At 36.3% G+C, this 18,423-nt stretch overlaps 1 protein-coding gene across 1 annotated transcript in view; it reads right to left on the reverse strand.

Annotated features, from left to right (window-relative positions):
* Window positions 1-18,423, reverse strand: part of prex1 (phosphatidylinositol-3,4,5-trisphosphate-dependent Rac exchange factor 1) — a 92,944-nt gene that overhangs the window by 49,819 nt on the left and 24,702 nt on the right. The window contains exons 2-9 of the mRNA XM_048209920.1: window positions 15,139-15,204; window positions 14,644-14,766; window positions 12,314-12,418; window positions 11,856-11,957; window positions 9,320-9,481; window positions 7,173-7,306; window positions 5,932-6,047; window positions 1,739-1,888 (exon numbers count right to left, since the gene is read on the reverse strand). Coding sequence (XP_048065877.1) covers window positions 1,739-1,888; window positions 5,932-6,047; window positions 7,173-7,306; window positions 9,320-9,481; window positions 11,856-11,957; window positions 12,314-12,418; window positions 14,644-14,766; window positions 15,139-15,204 — 958 coding nt within the window. The remainder of the gene's footprint in view (window positions 1-1,738; window positions 1,889-5,931; window positions 6,048-7,172; window positions 7,307-9,319; window positions 9,482-11,855; window positions 11,958-12,313; window positions 12,419-14,643; window positions 14,767-15,138; window positions 15,205-18,423) is intronic.

An 18,423-nucleotide genomic window follows, 5' to 3' on the forward strand; every position in this document is an offset into this window, starting at 1 on the left:
CCATAAAACTTCTGCTTTCATTTGGCATCGCAGCATAAAAGTGACATCTCGCTCTACCGCCAACTCGCACCGCATTACAATACTTTGGCTGAGGACTTTGCCTTGGACACTGGTAAGCTGATCCTACAGACTAATACTTCACGCTGAAACATAAGAGCCGTGATCAGAATAGGCTCTGCGGTATATTTGAGGTTTTACTGCTATGATCATGTGACCTAACAATCAGAACAACCCTGTAGTAAAACATCACACAGGCCTCAAAAGAAGAGATAACAAGAACAGGTGTCCAGCAGAGGACAGGTGTTCCATATCGCAACAGAACAAAAGAAAAAATCCACATAAAAACATACTAGGAACAACAAATTGCAGGATGCTAAAATACAAAGCACTGTGAAAATGGTTTGTTCGTATTCATTACACTCAAAAAAAAAAAAATGATTCTAGCTGCTTGCTCAGTTTATTTAAATAAAATAAGCTGAACCAACACAAATCTTTAGTTTTTTTACTTAATTGGCATTTGCACTCAATTGTATTATGTTAAATTATGCATTTGTGTTGGGACTACACAAATCATTTATGTTGCATTGATTGAAACTGGGCAGTGGATTTCTAGTTCCCAACATGCTTTGCGTAGGGATAGATTGGGACAGTAAATGTTTAAATTAAGTGCTGTTTAATGTGTTTTTTAGGAAAGGGAAATACCTTTTAAAGTTTGATGTTCAGTTATAATTGACATTTAAAATAGTTTATGTTATGTCGATTTTTTTGAGGTTACCATTATGCTGAAGTGTAGACCTTGTGGTTAGGCTATGGGTGGCTACGTGAAATAAATCTATGTTGTTCTCAACAAGCTTTAACTGTGCTAAAGCCAGTGATGAGAAGTTCTTTACCTGATCATTACTTGCATTTTACAAGTGTTTCGCAGAAAACTTGAGCAACTCTGCACAAGGGCACCAGTCTGAATTGCAATAGCACTGGTTAGATCAACAAGAGTGAATTATGTTCAGGAAACATTCACAGAATACGTCAAATGAAACTGGTGTGATCTCATTCAATTAGGATGATTTTTTACTCATCAGTACAATTAACCTAGCTTAAGTTCAAATAAATCAGTTCAAATGTGTGGAAATAGGTGTCATAATTGAGTTAAGTTAGACCAACAAGTTATTTTTTTGAGTGTAGGAGGTGCTTTGACAATAACTACTGCAGTTGCATCATGTATCTGAAATTTGCTTTGATTGATTTGATTCAATTTTGAGTACTAACAATATAAAAAAAAAAAAAAAACTGAAAAAATAAAATAAAGGGACCAATTTAAAGGGATAGTTCACCCAAACACTCTGTCATCATTTACTCATGCTGAAGTTGTTCCAAACCTGTATGAATTTCTTTCTTCTGCTGAACACAAAAGAAGATATTTTGAAGAGTGTCAGTAACCAAACAGATGATGGGCCCCTTTGACTTCCATAGTATAGAAACAAAAATACTACGTAAGCCCATCAACTGTTTGATTCTTCTAAATATCTTCTTTTGTGCTCAGCAGAAGAAAGAAATTCATACAGGTTTGGAACAATTAGAGGGTGAGTAAATGATGACAGAATATTAATTTTTGGGTGAACTATCCCTTTAATGCACAGAAACACACAAAGTACACAATGCATTTTCACATTTAACTGGTGTCATTTCAGGATTTTATGTTGCATACTATACAATGACAAGCCAGAGTAAATGTACTCACTCTCTCTCTGTTCACGTTCCTTTAAAATGGCGTCTAGCCATTTCTGCTTTTCCTCAGCGTTCTTGGCCATGCACACAAACCACTTGTTTTTGGCCGTGTTGTGAATCTTCCAGCCATTGGTCACCGTGTAGTTGTTACTGTGATAGTCCGCTAGAAAGACAATGAAAAACATAAACATGAAAAACAACAAAAATCAACAACTAAATCACACAAGCATTATATGCAACACAGCTATATATGCAGAAGTTATATAGCACACACTTTTTTCTCTTTCACAAACAAGTACAAAAAGCTTTACTGTTAAAAGCTGTTCACTGAGATCTAATAAAGCAGATCATCTATCAAAATCATTTACGCCTTCAAATTAACCTTTTTTTCGGTAAGATATAATTTTGTCAGCCTATTACCAAGGTTAAAAAGTTTCCCTTTTACCATTACTAAATGAGTTACTTGACTCAAACACTAATGCTGACACAGATAATAAGATTTTCTTGAACAATCTAGAAGCATTAATAATGTAAAAAGGTTAAACTATGCCATTAGAGTGAGGAATCGTTAAAGATGCATTTCGGCATCTCTCCCGCCATTAAATCAAATCCTGACAGAGAGCATGTGTATGAGTGAGGGGTTCGGACGGTTACTCATAGTCCAATTTTAACCCAGATTTGACAGCAGGTGAATTATATGGAGAAATGAATGAGGTATGGAATAGGTAATGAGCAGTGGTTAATGTTGAGGTAGTATAAATAGATTTCAGAGCACTGAGAGGATTTGACAAAGGCTTTTAGCTCATATAAAACTGTAGAGAATTTATGAGTAATCGTATTTGGCACATAAGTCTGGCTCAGTAATAAACACCACCTAAGCATTATCTGATTGTTTTCCAATTAAAACACCAGCGCAGTCAAAACAAGCAGATCAAATTGCCATGCTTTAAATGTGAGAGCGATTAAGTAATATGGAGTAATGTGAAAATTCAGAGCGGGACGTGTCCTAAGTTACATTGGAGATTAGTTGTTTATGGTTGCAGCAAATGATGTGCCATTTTATATTGGTTTCAAATGTGACTCATTCAATAAGAACTATACAGTAAGTGTTAAACTTTTACGGTTTTGAGTCATTTGTTTTTCTCTCAAGAGTAACATAATGTGGAGCTGCTTATGTCAGGCTTTTAATGTCAATCATTTGTTATAAATAATCATAATTTTTGGTTTACATCGATCAAGTTCCAATTAAAAAGATAATATGTAAAATATCTAATATGGATCACTAAAAAATTATTTTTCCTGCCACTTTTCCAAGACTGGGTTGTGGATATTTAAGATTTTATTTTATGTATGTTTGTAGGTATTTACTTTATTTATTTAGTTCAATATTTTTTGCTGGAAATTCACATAAAAATGGTATATAAAATGTAAATAATGCATTATAAAATTTTAAAATAAAAGTATATTTTATAAAATAATTTTTAGGTGAATTTCCAGTAAAAATATTGACTGGAATATAAAATTACTCATAGCGTTATATAGGATTTTGGTCATAATAACACCCACCACTTCCAATCAGTATTCATCACTACACTGCCTTGAAATCTTCCTATGAAACATCACTATAAACATAAAACTGCAAATAGCCCAATATCTGAATTTCAAACCCATTATCTTCAATCGACACCCACACGCAACATGTGAATCATTTTATCTGTAACCTTATCCAATAAGGCAAAACACATCAGCTAAATGACACATTTACACAGATGTGGAGCATCATGTGACATGATAAACATGACACTTAGAGGACTGAAACACAAAAGACGTCTCACATTGGCCGTATCAACTGATGATATGTGTGGTTTAGGCTGGTACTGTTACCCTATGTCTTGTTTTTCAGAAAGGATGTTTTTCTTTGTGGCTCCGAGAAAAAGAGAGAGAAGTTGCACTTCCACCCTGCTGCTTAAGGTGTGGTGAAAGACTAAGAGCAAAAGGTGAGAAGAGCAGCCGTTACTTCCCCTGAGAGTTACATTTCATGCTCGGCCCGACAGCTGAACGGCACCTTTGACGAGGCCCCCTTGGCGGCCAGCTCAGCGGAGGCGCTAAATGTGAAGCGCTCAATTCTAAGAAGCCTTGCGTGATCTTATCTTCAGGCCACAGTGGCACTTATTTATACTGCACAAGCTAAAGTTCCCTTTAAGTGGTTTTGTTTGTTGCTTGTGTTGTGATGTTCATAAGCATCACATGGTGATCAGATGGAACAAACAAGGATATCACACAGGAAATTCCCCAACACATCCCATGAAAAAGTTGCTTTGTACACTAGTGTTGAAAAGTTTGTTTGTTTTTTTGACAGAAATGAATACTATTATTTATCAAGGATGCATTAAATTGATGACAAATTAAAGACTGACAAAAAGATTTACAAAAGATTTCTATTTCAAATAGAAATGGTTCATTTGAACTTGCTACTCAGTATCACTGTTTCCAAAAAAATATTAAGCAGCACAACTTGTTTTTCATCATTGATAATTATAAGAAATGTTTCTTGAGAGGCAAATCAGTTGTCTGGCTATCACCAGACCAAGCTCAATTTAAAATTGAACATTGGTCTGGGGAGTTTGCTATGTATTTCCTACTGCACAAGAGGTGTGATCAACGAGCATTATTCACGCAATTGGATAGTCCTTCAACCAATCAGATCAACGATCTGGGTGACGTACTTTTTCAGAGCGATGCGAAAACTCCAGACAGGTTTATAGTTTGTATTGGTTTGTAGCATTGATCAGCGGTTTCCAGAAGCAGCAATGGCATCGAGCGATTTTTGCAGGTTGTGCAAAAAAAAAAAACATGAAAGCGAGTGGTATTTACGCCCAGTCGAGCGATTTGTTTGCTAAAATAAAGTCATTTAGCATCGTTGAGAGGTTAAAAGGAACTGGATTGACTGTTGTGCGAGAGACGTCATCGTGTTATACCCGCCCAGAGCCATAGAAAGAGCTCTGTACCAGCCAATAGCGAGCAAGGTGGATAAGCCAGTCTGTGATTGGTTCCTGCAAAAGTGTAACAGATGCAGCAGAAATGAATGTACGGGTTTCCAGACTGAGTTGCCGGGCGAAATCAAATCGCCGGCAGATCAGGCTGGGTTTACCCAGTCTAGCAAATCAGCATATTAGAATGATTTCTGAAGGATCATGTGACACTGAAGACATTCAGCTTTGACGTCACAGGAATTACATAATAATATAAAAACAGAAAGTAGTTACTGTATTATTATTATTTTTTTATCAAATAAATGCAGCCTTGGTGAGAGAATTCATTCAAAAACATCTTACCAACTCAAAAATGTTAGCGTAAATATTTGTATGACAGGACACAAACAGTAGTTTCAAAAACTATTGAGCTGCACAGGAGACTTGACTTTTTAAATATTTGAATTTTGACGTTAGCATTTTGCTAAGCTAACGACTTAATACTCCAATACCCCCTTTCCACCAGCACGAACCGGGTGCTAGTTCAGAGCTAGTGCTAGTGCCAGTTCGGAGTTGGTTCAACTGACGAGCCTTCTAAGAACCAGTTTGCCTTTCCACAGGCTAGAGAGCCAGTACAGAGCCAGGTTTTACGTCACTGTATACGTCTCATATTTCACAGCAAAGCTAGCGCTGCAGCGCCAAACACAAACACACCAGGCTCGTTTGAGATGCATCGGTCTCTCGCAAAGCGATCGGCGCATGACATCAAAGCTCCGCGAGAACGATCCAAAAGTACAAGGAGTCGTACGCTCTACAAACGCTCCCTGCGAACCTACATCGGCATCCAAACACGACTCGCCGTAATTTGAATATAGACGGAGATTACAATCGAGCTGCTATTAGCTCGATTAGCTGCTATTTCATAAATGGCGGTCACAAGTTTCTTGTTGGTCACAGTAACCCCGCCCCCAGCCCCTGACGCAAGCGGTTCTTACTTCTAGCCCAGCAATGTTTTGGTGCTTCTTACGAACCACTTTTATTGGTTCGGAGCTGGTGCTTTGTGGTCGAAAGACAAAGAGCTGATTTGAAACTAGGCTCTGGCTCCGAACCAGCACTCAAACTGCCTTGGTGGAAAAGGGGTACAAGCAGCACAAAAATACATACCACACATAAAAACTAGGTAAAATAATGTCATTTTAATTAAACTAATTAGCACTAACAAACTAAAACCTACCAGTTCCGTCTTCCACATTCTCGACCTCCATGACCTCCGTGTTGATGCGGCCTCTGAACACATACTGCGGCCCATTGATGGATTTCGTCCTTTTGGTGGATTTCTTCCCAGACACTCTGGATGTTTAAAGAGTGAAAAAATTAGATGAGTATTATTTAGTTTCTACATATATATCTAATGGTTTTGACAAGTGTTTAACCGTAAAACATAACAATACATTGTTTATGTAATTGGGTTAAAGGTGCAATATGTAAGAATTTTGCAGTAAAATATTCAAAAACCACTAGGCCAGTGTTATCTATTTTGTTCACTTGAGTACTTAAAATATCCCAAATGTTTGCAACAATTTGTAAATCGTGAGAAAATGTTTAATTTTAACCAAGGCTCCGGGGCGTGTGAGGAGTCGCCTGTCAATTGCGTCATACCCGCGTTACCCTCGGTTTCCGGTTTTATTTTGTAGAAACCATGGAAACACCAAAGACGCTTTTATATATTACACGTTTTAATAGACAACATCTGTTTTGATATATTTATTGACAGAAAACGAATTGTCGTTATATAGCTCAACACGTTGAGTCTTATTGTTTAAATCTAATTTTCTTGATTTTTTGTGAGTACCATACTTTATCATGCCTCCGAGAAAAACACTATTTTGTGAAGCAGCTAACATAGCATAATCAGATGCAGCTTTATTTTTTAGTAACAGTAATACATGCCATTTATCAACACAAGCCATCCAGCATTTAATATGATATTCTAAAATCGATCTAGCTTACTGCAGTGTGCAACAAGTGTCTCACAGCATCCGCAGAGAGAACGCACAGAGTAACATTATAAAATCATTTAACACACTCAAATGTATCTAATATGATAAACAGAGCTGCGTTACCTCACACTCATGACAGGAAAATCAGAAGCGGCGCCGGCGACTGTGACATAATAAACGTTCCGCTGCTTGCGGAACACTCGGTCCTGCTCTGCTTCATACTACAGTAACGTTAATAATCGCATCCATGAACATGATTTCTTCCTGAGTCCTATTCCGATTATTTTCCACAGGCTGTGAGGTGAAGACCACATGTCCCAAGATTCCACGCTCAAACTTGGCATCATCAAGCTACGCCTTTGTTTTGAATAGGCCTCTAACGACCTCTAGCAGACAGAAAATCTTGCATAGTGCACCTTTAACAATATTAGAGGCTAGCCTGACTGAGAACTCAAAAGCATCTCAAAGGCCTTACCGGGACTTCCTCTTGCAGTAGACTAAGAGGTTGTCAAACAGAAAGAAGACTCGTTCCTGGATGTTTCCAGCTGATATCTTCAACAGGTTACCTTGGAGCAGCAGTTCCGTGCAAATATCAGTCAAGTTTGTCCCCTGGGGAAGAAAAAATAAAAACATCTTTACACATGCCAGTGTAAGATTTTCTGCTGAGGCATTCCACTATAAAAGTTTTAGTCATGTTTAGCTGATCAGTTGCTCATGTTCATGTAGCGGAACAAAAAGCGGCAGAAAAAAAAACCACGAAAACGCTGCCATCGTTCTTTCAACAGGTGGACATTTCCCTGTGTTTTATTAACAGTGAAAGTGTCTGGTCATTTATCATGGCCTTCCATCTCGGTCTCAGTTAAGAGCAGCCTCTCCTCACTCCCACTTTGCTTCCTATCTGATTAAATGCAAAAAAAACCCAAAACAAATAAAAAGCAGCGACCCCTCTCTCTTTAAGGGGACGGAGGTAGGCAGACAGGTTTTGGTAGCACATACTGTGTCCTGTTCAATATCCAGGACCATTAAAAATTGATTCCACTCTGATGCCGCAGTCCGTGCTGACTCTGTACAGGATGTGATTTTCTATGCTTGGCAGGTGTGGGCGTGTGTGAGTGTGTTTGATAACCAGACTCCATTTTCTCTGCTTAATCAATGGTGCGCCCAGACGGGTCAATTAGAGAGATTGAAATCTGCTTCCCGCTTGTTCTGCACTATTTACCTATAAAGGTGAAACACTCTGGTCTAAATGGAAACTTAATGCATTTGCTTTTAAACCAGACCCCACATCCTGAAACGCTCTATACATTTAACGCAATATAAAATTAGAGCTTAAAAAGCAGGCTGTATTTCACCTCACCTTATCTACACATGATGTCAGAAGCATTGAAACCTTGAAGGAAAAATTCTGTCATAATTTTAATTTCAATACTTGCCCTCATCATGTCATTCCAAACTCATGTTACTTACTTCTGTGAAACACGAAAGTAAAAGTGTTAAAAAAAAGCACTTGAAAGTAAATGAAAGTAAATGGAGATCAAGTTTCATTATGAAAAAAAAAAAAAAAAAAAAAATGCACCATAAAAATTTAATACAATTGGCCCATATCACTTCTGCCCTATAATCCAAGATTTCATAAGTATCAAGTATTATGAAACTTTTATGGAACTTTTGTGTTGTTTTGTATTTTGTTGTATTAATTTCTTGTCATTTTGTAGTTCGACAGGCCATATTAATTATATTATTATATTTTAAATGGTGTCCAAACCATTCTTTACCATTTTTTATTTTGTGTTCCACAGAAGAAAGAAAGTAAAATGAATTTGGAACGACATGAGGTTGAGTAAATTATGACAATTTTAATTTTTATGGACAGACTATTCCTACAAACAAATTTCAAAATATGTTGAAATAATCCTCAGCCTGTTATGCTTTGCAGGGATCTTAAGTGGTCACAGAGGCATGATGGGACTGGAAAATAACACAACAGGAGAAAGAATGCACTGTATGCACTAAATTGTGAAAATTTTAACCATCTAAGCACACTTAGGGCTCACTGTTGGCTATAGAAAATGCCCCACTTTGTCCAACCACTCAGTGCTGCATCAGATAAATCAATAAAGAAGGTTAATGGACAGGGTACAAAGAGTGAGAGAAAGAGAGGATGAAGACAAAGTAACTATGGTATAGAGAAGATGATGAAGAAAAGGAGGCGGGGAGAGACGAGCAAAGAAAGACGAGCAAAGAAGTGCTTAAGAGAAAGAAAGAGAAGAGGCGAAAGTGAGTTTGTGGTCTGGTGGCACACTGTTGCATGTTACACAAAACTAAAGGATCTCCATGGTAACGGGCCTTTGTGTTAAGACTTCCTCTTCCTGCTTCTGATATGTCCTAAGAAAATGTCATCAGCAGACACAAGGCGACACTGATCATGTCCACATCAGTGATTCCTTCGAGGATACAGTTAGAAATTCTTACAGAGGAACTTCCCCAAATAAAGACGTTTTTAAGAAACATTAAGTTACAAACAACTGGTGCTGGTCTGTTCCTTTAAACCATCAACCAGGAAACAGTCAAAAAACAAAAACGCACCATCTATGACAATTACAAAATATATCTCTAACTCACCTCCCAGCCCTCTATGTGTGACTGTAATATCTCAAGAGCCTCTAGTTTCTCCATCTGTCGCTTGGTCTCGTTGATGTTGCAGCACACAGCTTTCATGGCCTGCAGGGCCTCTTCTACTGCAGGGTAATCTGAATGCTTCTTAGGGGTCCTCTTCAAAAGTTCCTGAAGGGCAAACAGCAGGTACATGCTTGTATTACACAGTTACATATCAACTATCTGCTGATATGCTTCTGTGCACAAGAGCCTATTTAAAGTCATGAAATCAATATTGGCCCCATTTTCTTTTGTGATATACAGGCAAACAAATTTATACAGACACCTTGAACATTTCATTCATTAATACAGATTATTCACTATAGTTTAAAAAAAAATGGTAATAAAATATGACAAGATCTCAGAGTTAATCTGTGTGGGAAAAAAATGATGTCAGATAACACTTAAGCAAAACATGGTCACGTCAAAGTGTCTGAATAATTTTGGTTCCAAATTTTTATCAATTTTACTGGCAGTCGACTGTATGAAGAATTTTTGGGTATAGTATGTCACAGTTTACTTTATTTTGCTATCCTCAATTACATAAATGAACTGTAGTGTCCTGCATCCACTAGTAAAAATATATCAAAAATGAATAATTTTTGGTTTGACTGTACATTCCTGGTCTTTTTCACAAGATAGATCATTTGTGAATACACTGTAAATGTACACAACCACTCAACAGTTTGTGGTCAATAAGATTTTTTTTTTAAATTAATACTTTCAATATTCAATATTCAGCAAGGATGAATTTCTTTTTTAAGTTAAACCAACAATTATTTTTTTTACAGTGTAAAGATGAATTTATTTCTATTCATTGAACAAAAATATTAAAAGGTGCCCTAGAACTTTTTTTTAAAAGATGTAATATAAGTCTAAGGTGTCCCCTGAATGTGTCTGTGAAGTTTCAGCTCAAAATACCCCATAGATTTTTTTAAATTCATTTTTTCAATCTATTTTGGGGCATAATTAGAAATGAGCCGATTCAGGGTGTGTGGCCCTTTAATTCCGTGCTCCACGCCCACGGAGCTCGTGCTTGCCTTAAACAACATAAAAAAAGTTCAAACAGCTAACATAACCCTCAAAATGGATCTTTACAAAGTGTTCGTCATGCAGCATGTCTAATCGCGTAAGTACAGTGTTTATTTTGATGTTTACATTTGATTCTGAATGAGTTTGAGGCGATGCTCCATGGCTAAAGCTAAATTACACACTGTTGGAGAGAGATGATTGTGTTTATGAATTATACTGACTGCAAGTGTTTAAAAATGAAAATAGCGACGGCTCTTGTCTCCGTGAATACAGTAAGAAACGATGGTAACTTTAACCTCATTTAACAGTACATTAGCAACATGCTAACGAAACATTTAGAAAGACAATTTACAAATATCACTAAAAATATCATGATATCATGGATCATGTCAGTTATTATTGCTCCATCTGCCATTTTTCGCTTTTGTCCTTGCTTGTTTACCTAGTCTGCTGATTCAGCTGTGCACATCCAGACGTTCTGCCCTTGTCTAATGCCTTTCATAATGTTGGGAACATGGGCTGGCATATGCAAATATTGGGGTCATACATATTAATGAGCCCGACTGTTACGTAACAGTCGGTGTTATGTTGAGATTCGCCTGTTCTTTGGAGGTCTTTTAAACAAATGAGATTTATATAAGGAGGAGGAAACAATGGAGTTTGAAACTCAGTGTATGTCTTTTCCATGTACTGAACTCTTGTTATTTTAACTATGCCGATTCAATTTTTGAATCTAGGGCACCTTTAAGCAACACAACCATTTTCAACATTGATAATTATAAGAAATGTTTCTTGAGCACCAAATCAACATATTAGAATTATTTCTGAAAGATTATGTGACACTTAAGACTATAGTAAGGATGCTGAAAATTAAGTTTTGACATCGCAGGAGAAAAAAAAAAACTTGAAAATATATTAAGATAGAAGACAGTTTTTTTATTTATTGTAATTATATTATATTAAATAATAATAAATATTAATCTTTTTATTTTCTTTTTGAATGGTAGTGTATATCAAAATGTATCAACTTGCTCCAGCTCTGAAACAATTTTTCTTTAGATTGACATTATCAAGGCCGTAGATGCTTCTGGATAATGTTAACAAATAGCAAAATAGCCACTTAGATTATTATTATTCTTTTTTTTTTTTTTTTTAGCTAACTCAAATTCAGGTATGACTCCATTCTGGTATGTAACACCTAGTTTGTTTTTAAATCCTAATGGATAAAGCCAAGTCCGACCCTACAGTTTTTTCTCAAATATCCAGCTTTACATAGAAATTTCATATTAGGGAAGTAAAATGTGTTGTGAATGTCATTTCATGCTTATTTTAGGTTTGCTTCTACTGTCATACATAAAAAGTAGCTACAACTATATATATGCAAGATGATCATATTGTTGTAAAGAAAAAACAATATAACCCATAATGCACATGCCTGAAATGCCTTATAGAGGAAAAAGAGAAGCCATACCTTCAGTAGCAAAGGGTATTTACAGATCCTCTGGATGGGAGAGAGAAGATACCCCTCAAGAGGAACATCTGTGCTCTTCTTACCTCCTAACAACATGAGGTGCTGAAAAAACAAACATGATCTGATTTGTGTAACAGCTCTTTAAAACAATTCATGTTGAGAATATAGTGGGTTTCCATGGAAAGTGATGAAAGGCACCATCTCACATCCTGGTTTGTACAGTTAAATAAGTTCAGGTATCAGTTTCACTTCAATAAGGTTTGGAGATCAATTTATTTCCTGTGGCAAACTTATCAACCAATTTTAATTTGCTCTAATCACTAATGAAATCTGTTTCATGGCTACAGATGTGAAACTAATCTGTGACAAGACTCATGTGTGAGGGATCTTCATCAGAATATGACGTAATGAAAAGAACTAGACTTGTTCCTCTGAAAAATGATATAAAAGGTGCTTACCAGCAGGAAAGTCCGTACATGAGGGATCTTGTTAAGCTCCATCAGTAGTCTTAGTGCTTTCTCATGGTTACTACAGTACTCCCCATACACTGAGAAACGGTCCCTCTGAAGTGGAGAGAAGAGAGTCACACTTCAAAACACTCTTCATCAAATGTTTTCTTTTTTGGTGCAAATGAGACTATCCCTATCAGATTTATATAAATGTTTTGGTTTTGGTCTGATTTTGCACATTCCCATTTCTAAATCTCATGTTCAGGGATGAATTTTGTCCCAGGCTGGCAGGCCCTCTGATGAAGGGAGTCCACTCCTAGACCCTGTGAATTGTAGCAACAGCCCTGTTCAGTTCATATAGGAAACACTAAACAGATAATGAATATCTGAAGCTGTCTTTGCCGTCTTTAACTGTTTTCTCAAATACAGAGCTGAGAAGTGACTTAAGGGGGTGATTTCAGGTAGTGAAACTGCCAGAGACGCAACAAGGCACTGTCATTCTGCCCTACATTATTCGAAACAACACAGGAAGTGAAATCGAAGTGCATAGGCTTTGCCTGAAAGCCACACCTTCTCTATGGGTCGCAAAAGCTAGGTGGAAATAGGAAGCTGCAAGCTGAAAAAAGAAAAGCAACTCATTTTCAGGCACTTAAAAGTGAGCAGTGCACATCTTTGATCCCAGCATGCAGTAATTACGAATCTATTAGGTTACCCTGCGTTTCAATCAGCTGTTTTAAATGAATGTGGCCGACTTCCTGATCAGTGACCTGACCAGGGAGCTGATTGAGACACACGCCTAGTCATTATTGATTATTACAGTTTTAAAATATCAAAACTATTAAATAGCGGAAGTATGAGTAAAATAAACTTTAAAAAATATATATATATTTTTGTTTATAAAAAAATTATAAACAAATAAAAACTTGATTAATCATGCCAGCTGTACACAAGGGTAAAATAAAAAAAAAAATGAAAAATTAAATACAAAAATAAATATAAAAAGTAAAATAAAATATAAAAGACATAAAATATAAAAGAATACAAAAATAAAATAAATAAAGTAAATAAAGTAAATAAATAAAATAAAATAAATAAAATAAATAAAAGTAAATAAAATAAAATAAAATAAAATAAAATAAAATAAAATAAAATAAAATAAAATAAAATAAAATCATAATATAGATAAGTCTGGTTAGAAAGTCCAGAAGAATTCAGGGCTGGGTGACAGTTTATTAAAGATGCATGTGGTGAAGGTAGGATGTCATTTATCCAAGCTCCACAGGAACAATCAGTGTAGGCACAGTAACCTTGACAGGGATGATGTGAATCCTGACAGCTGAGGGTGCTTGAGGCATCCTGACAGAATATGAATACAATACCGGGACTCCAGAGGCAGTGTGTGGTTGTTTTTCTCTTTACAATACATCTAAATTTTAATGATTTCTCTTTTCACCCTCTTAATTTGTCTATAAATGTATGTGTGTATATGTCTATGTAGGGTTTAGTGCATATGCAGTGTGTATATGTGTGTGTGTCAGTACTCTGGTTGGGCCCTCAGGGCTCCAGACCACAGCACCTGTAATGAGAGAGTTTGGCAGCATCACACACCCTCATCCATGAACGAGGAGAACATCTGCTCTGGCATATGCTTTATAACACCGTTCATCCAAAATACACACATACATACACAGCCAGCCCAATTAAGAGGAAATTCACTCTAGTTTGAGGTTAAAACCTCAGAATGTTTCAGTGAACTTGGTCGAAGGTCACATACACATGCCAAACCCAAAACACTTCTTGTGAGAACCATGGATAGAGTTAAAGCGGCAGATTTAATTTTCATTGCTTTAAAAAATACTGGACTGCTGCTGGCAGCCATAACTGAAAAGAAATGAATCAAATCACTGAATATCACCATTTTCATTATTATCATATTTTCAGATAGGGAAAAATATTTTACATTTATACAGAATAGTTTACAATTAAAGAAGCTTTAATTGTAGGAAGCAATTGAACAATTGTTGCAAAAATTGGAATTCAGTGTCTCTGACAGAAACATTTTATGCATTAAACTACTTTTTATTGAACTACTGGTCACATGTAGGACAAGTTCTTTGTTTATACACTTTTTCAGAAGGACCACAGGGAGGGAGATGGTCTCAGGGCTGATAGTATTTTAAGAGCATGCAGATTTAGGATACTAGGAACAATCCCACACTGGGATATATTGGAAAAAAGATATTTATGGTTTGCTTGACTAAAAAACTCAAATCATAATAAATCAACTACTAAGCAGCATTAGTTCAAAGATGATTTCAAATGTAATCTCAGGGACTCACAAACTGGAGGAACACATGTCCGAGAGAATGGTGCGCCTGGGGTTCAGGCTGCAAACTGGCATCCAGAGTGGAAAGAAAGTCAGAATGGACCTCCAAAATGGACTCAATGTTGGAAAACAAGATCTGTGTGAAAGTAAGAGACAAATTTTAAGAAAATCATCAAAAATAAATGCTAATTTTTCTGCAAGAGGGAAGGCTCTTGACATTTTTCTCTTCAAAAAGCCACATTTGAAAATGTCACAAAATATCAAACTAATTGGTGTTCATGAATTATAAAGAAGTTTGTTGGGTTTTGAATGAAAATATTACAAAAGTGCAGAATGAAAGTATTAAACGTTAGTGGATCATGTACACTTACTCCATTTGTTTAAATTGCAAAATGGCTGTTTCCACACGTTTTGAGAAATGTATGTGTCCAAATACTTTTTGGAACCAATGAATATTTTAAATAATAATAATAATAATTCTGCATATAAAGGGTTAATGGTGATTTACCTTGACCTGCTCTGGAGTGAGACATTGTTGGTTTTCTGAGGTCTGCCTAATTCTCTGGAGAAAAGCCTGTTGATTTGCAAAAATAGAGAGAGACAAAGAGAAAAAAAAAAAAACGTTAGTGTTTACATGTGGAATCACTGCAGTGTGAAAAAGGTGGGGCAGATTTCTATGGTCGCCACACTTTAGTTCATTTTTTGAAGTTGTACACTTCCTGTAGGTTGACACCCTTTTCTGTCTGCATATCTAACAGGAGACACAACATTCAGCTTTCGTGACAAACACACACAACAGTGTGAAGTCAAACTATGTATGCCCTGTACTGTCTGGAAATGGTTTAGTTCACATTAAGAGAGAAAAAAAAAACAGAAGTGTCATAGACAAATTATCAGAAACTTATACCCTGCTGTGTAAATAGACTATGTGCCAACAATGAAAGAATGGGAGGCCAGCTACACAAACATGCACACAAAAGCATAAACACAGAAATCAAATCAGCAACACAAAACTCAAAGTAACAATTTATATCAACATTTACTGTATGTAAATATGGCAAAGCTGTTCAAACTCATTGTAAACGTTCAGTCATCATCAGTGGAGGATGGCAAATCTCGAAAAGCTCCCTGTAAACCATGAGAAGGGCCCCATCTCATACATTGTACAAACATAACTATGAGTGGTTCTCAACCTTTTTGACTCCGGGCCCCGCATTGTCAACAACAATATTTGACAGCTGGACTTTTTTTTTTAATTCACAATTTCTACTCCATGAAATATTTTCGAGCTTGGCATAACTAGAAACATATTCTTTATAAAAATGCCAATGGAGATTCTATTTATTTACATTACTTTTTCCAGGTCTAGAAATCATATATAAAAAGGTTTTTCCAAGACAGTGGGAAGCCTAGTTCTTTAAAGAAAATGGTTAAGGAGGTGAACTAAAATAAGAAATGCCTTGATTTTTAGTTGTTTTAGCATATTTTAATGCTTGTTATGACTTATTTGAAATCATTTTAAGTCATTATGATGACCCCCTGGAAGTTTGCTGAGGCCCCTGGTTGAGAACAACTTACATATACATATTTACATATTGATGAGTAAAATAGCTGTAGACAGGCACATTTAATTATAGTATTGATTCACCAAAAATCCAAAGTAGAGGGTTGACAGAGAATTATAAATATCTTCATCACTGATTTGCACAGTTTTAGAAGTCTCCCTCAGAGAAAGAGAGTCTGCCACTCACTGACTGTTTCTAATTCTAGCTCTGTAAAACGCTTCTCATCAGCAGCGGCAGCAGCAATGAGCCGATCTGCTAACGGCGCGCTCGACTCATTCCGCCCTAGTGTCTGTTAAATTACCTGTCACTCCAGCTATTGTCTCCGACGGTTACCCACAGCAACACGACACAGCTAAAGACTTATCCTGAGCGTTTTCACCTTTGCCACATGACTATTGTCGTTTTTTTCATTCCATCTTTCTTTGATTCTTTTATTAGCATGTGAGGTTATTTTGTGTGTCAGCATATGGTTGATTGTTTCGGTAGAAAAATCTCTCATTATTTTGTCAATCTTATTCATCCTTCTCTCATGGATTTTAAAGGCGAACGAGACCTTTAATGCAGGCTATCACGCCTCTTTTTCCTTTACCACAATGACAGGACGAAAAGTTTGCTAATGAGAAGCACTCGCCACCCCATGGCATCCCTCTGATAATGACAGACTGACTCTCAGTCACACTTCTGCATCTCTGGAAGACATTTACCATGCCTGCTTATGCTCCTAAGAGTGTTTGTTTGTAAGGACTCTCAAACACATTTAGCTGTAAACACCATCTGAAATCACATGCTCGCACTTAAGAAACACTTGATTCAACTTAAAGGGATTCTGTAATCATTTATTCACTCTGTATTACACTGTAAAAAAAAAAAAAAATCAAAAGTTGAGAAAACTTAAAAGTTTAAGGCAACAAACTTCAGCAGATTTTTGAGTTTTCTCAACTTGTTGTATTCAGTTTATACAAAAAAAAAAAAGGTGGAGAAAACTCAAAAATCTGCTGAAGTTTGTTGCCTTAAACTTTTAAGTTTTCTCAACTTTTGATTTTTTACAGTGTACTTTCTATCTTGTGTTGAACATAAAAGAAGATATTTTGAAGAATGTTCTTAGTGTTTGTCTATTCATTGTTTTGGACCTCAAAAACAGTCAAAACATTCTTAAAAATCCAAAATATCTCTGTGTTCTGCAGAAGAAATTAAGTCATACAACATGAAGGTGAAAACATGATGACAGAATTTTAATTTTTGGGTGAACTTTCCATTTAAAGGGTTAGTTCACCCAAAAATGAATATTATGTCATTTATTACTCACCCTCATGCCGTTCCACACCCGTAAGACCTTCGTTAATCTTCGGAACACAGATTAAGATATTTTAGTTGAAATCCGATGGCTCTGTGAGGCCTCCATATGGAGCAATGACACTTCCTCTCTCAAGATCCATAAAGGTACTAAAAACATATTTAAATCAGTTCATGCAAGTACAGTGGTTCAATATTAATATTACAAAGTGACGAGAATATTTTTGGAGCGCCAAAAAAACAAAATAACGACTTATTTAGTGATGGCCGATTTCAAAACAATGCTTCAGGAAGCATCGGAGCACAGATGAATAAGTGTGTCGAAACTGCTGTTCGGAGCGCCAAAGTCACGTGATTTCAGCCGTTGGCAGTTTGACACGTGATCTGAATCATGATTCGATACACTGATTAATTTGTGCTCCGAAGCTTCCTGAAGCTTGTTTTGAAATCGGCCATCACTAAATAAGTCGTTATTTTGTTTTTTGTTTTTTGGCTCACCAAAAATATTCTCGTCGCTTTAAAATATTAATATTGAACCACTGTACTCACATGAACTGATTTAAATATGTTTCTAGTACCTTTATGGATCTTGAGAGAGGAAGTGTCATTGCTTCCTATGGAGGCCTCACGGAGCCATCGGATTTCAACTAAAATATCTTAATTTGTGTTCAGAAGATTAACGAAGGTCTTACGGGTGTGGAACGACATGAGGGTAAGTAATAAATGACAGAATTTTCATTTTTGGGTGAACTAACCCTTTAAATGCCACATAGTAGTTAAACATGCCATGTTGAAATCACCATAATTTCGAGATTTCAACTTGTAAAAAACATTCAATTCCTTGTAGAGCTCGTAATTACAGTTTATAAGATTGGAATTTTCTGAGAGCTCCTACTTGTACGACGTGACCGCTGTACCAGCTGACCACTGCAGAT

Source organism: Megalobrama amblycephala, linkage group LG12 (assembly GCF_018812025.1).
Source record: "Megalobrama amblycephala isolate DHTTF-2021 linkage group LG12, ASM1881202v1, whole genome shotgun sequence".
NCBI lineage: Eukaryota > Metazoa > Chordata > Actinopteri > Cypriniformes > Xenocyprididae > Megalobrama > Megalobrama amblycephala.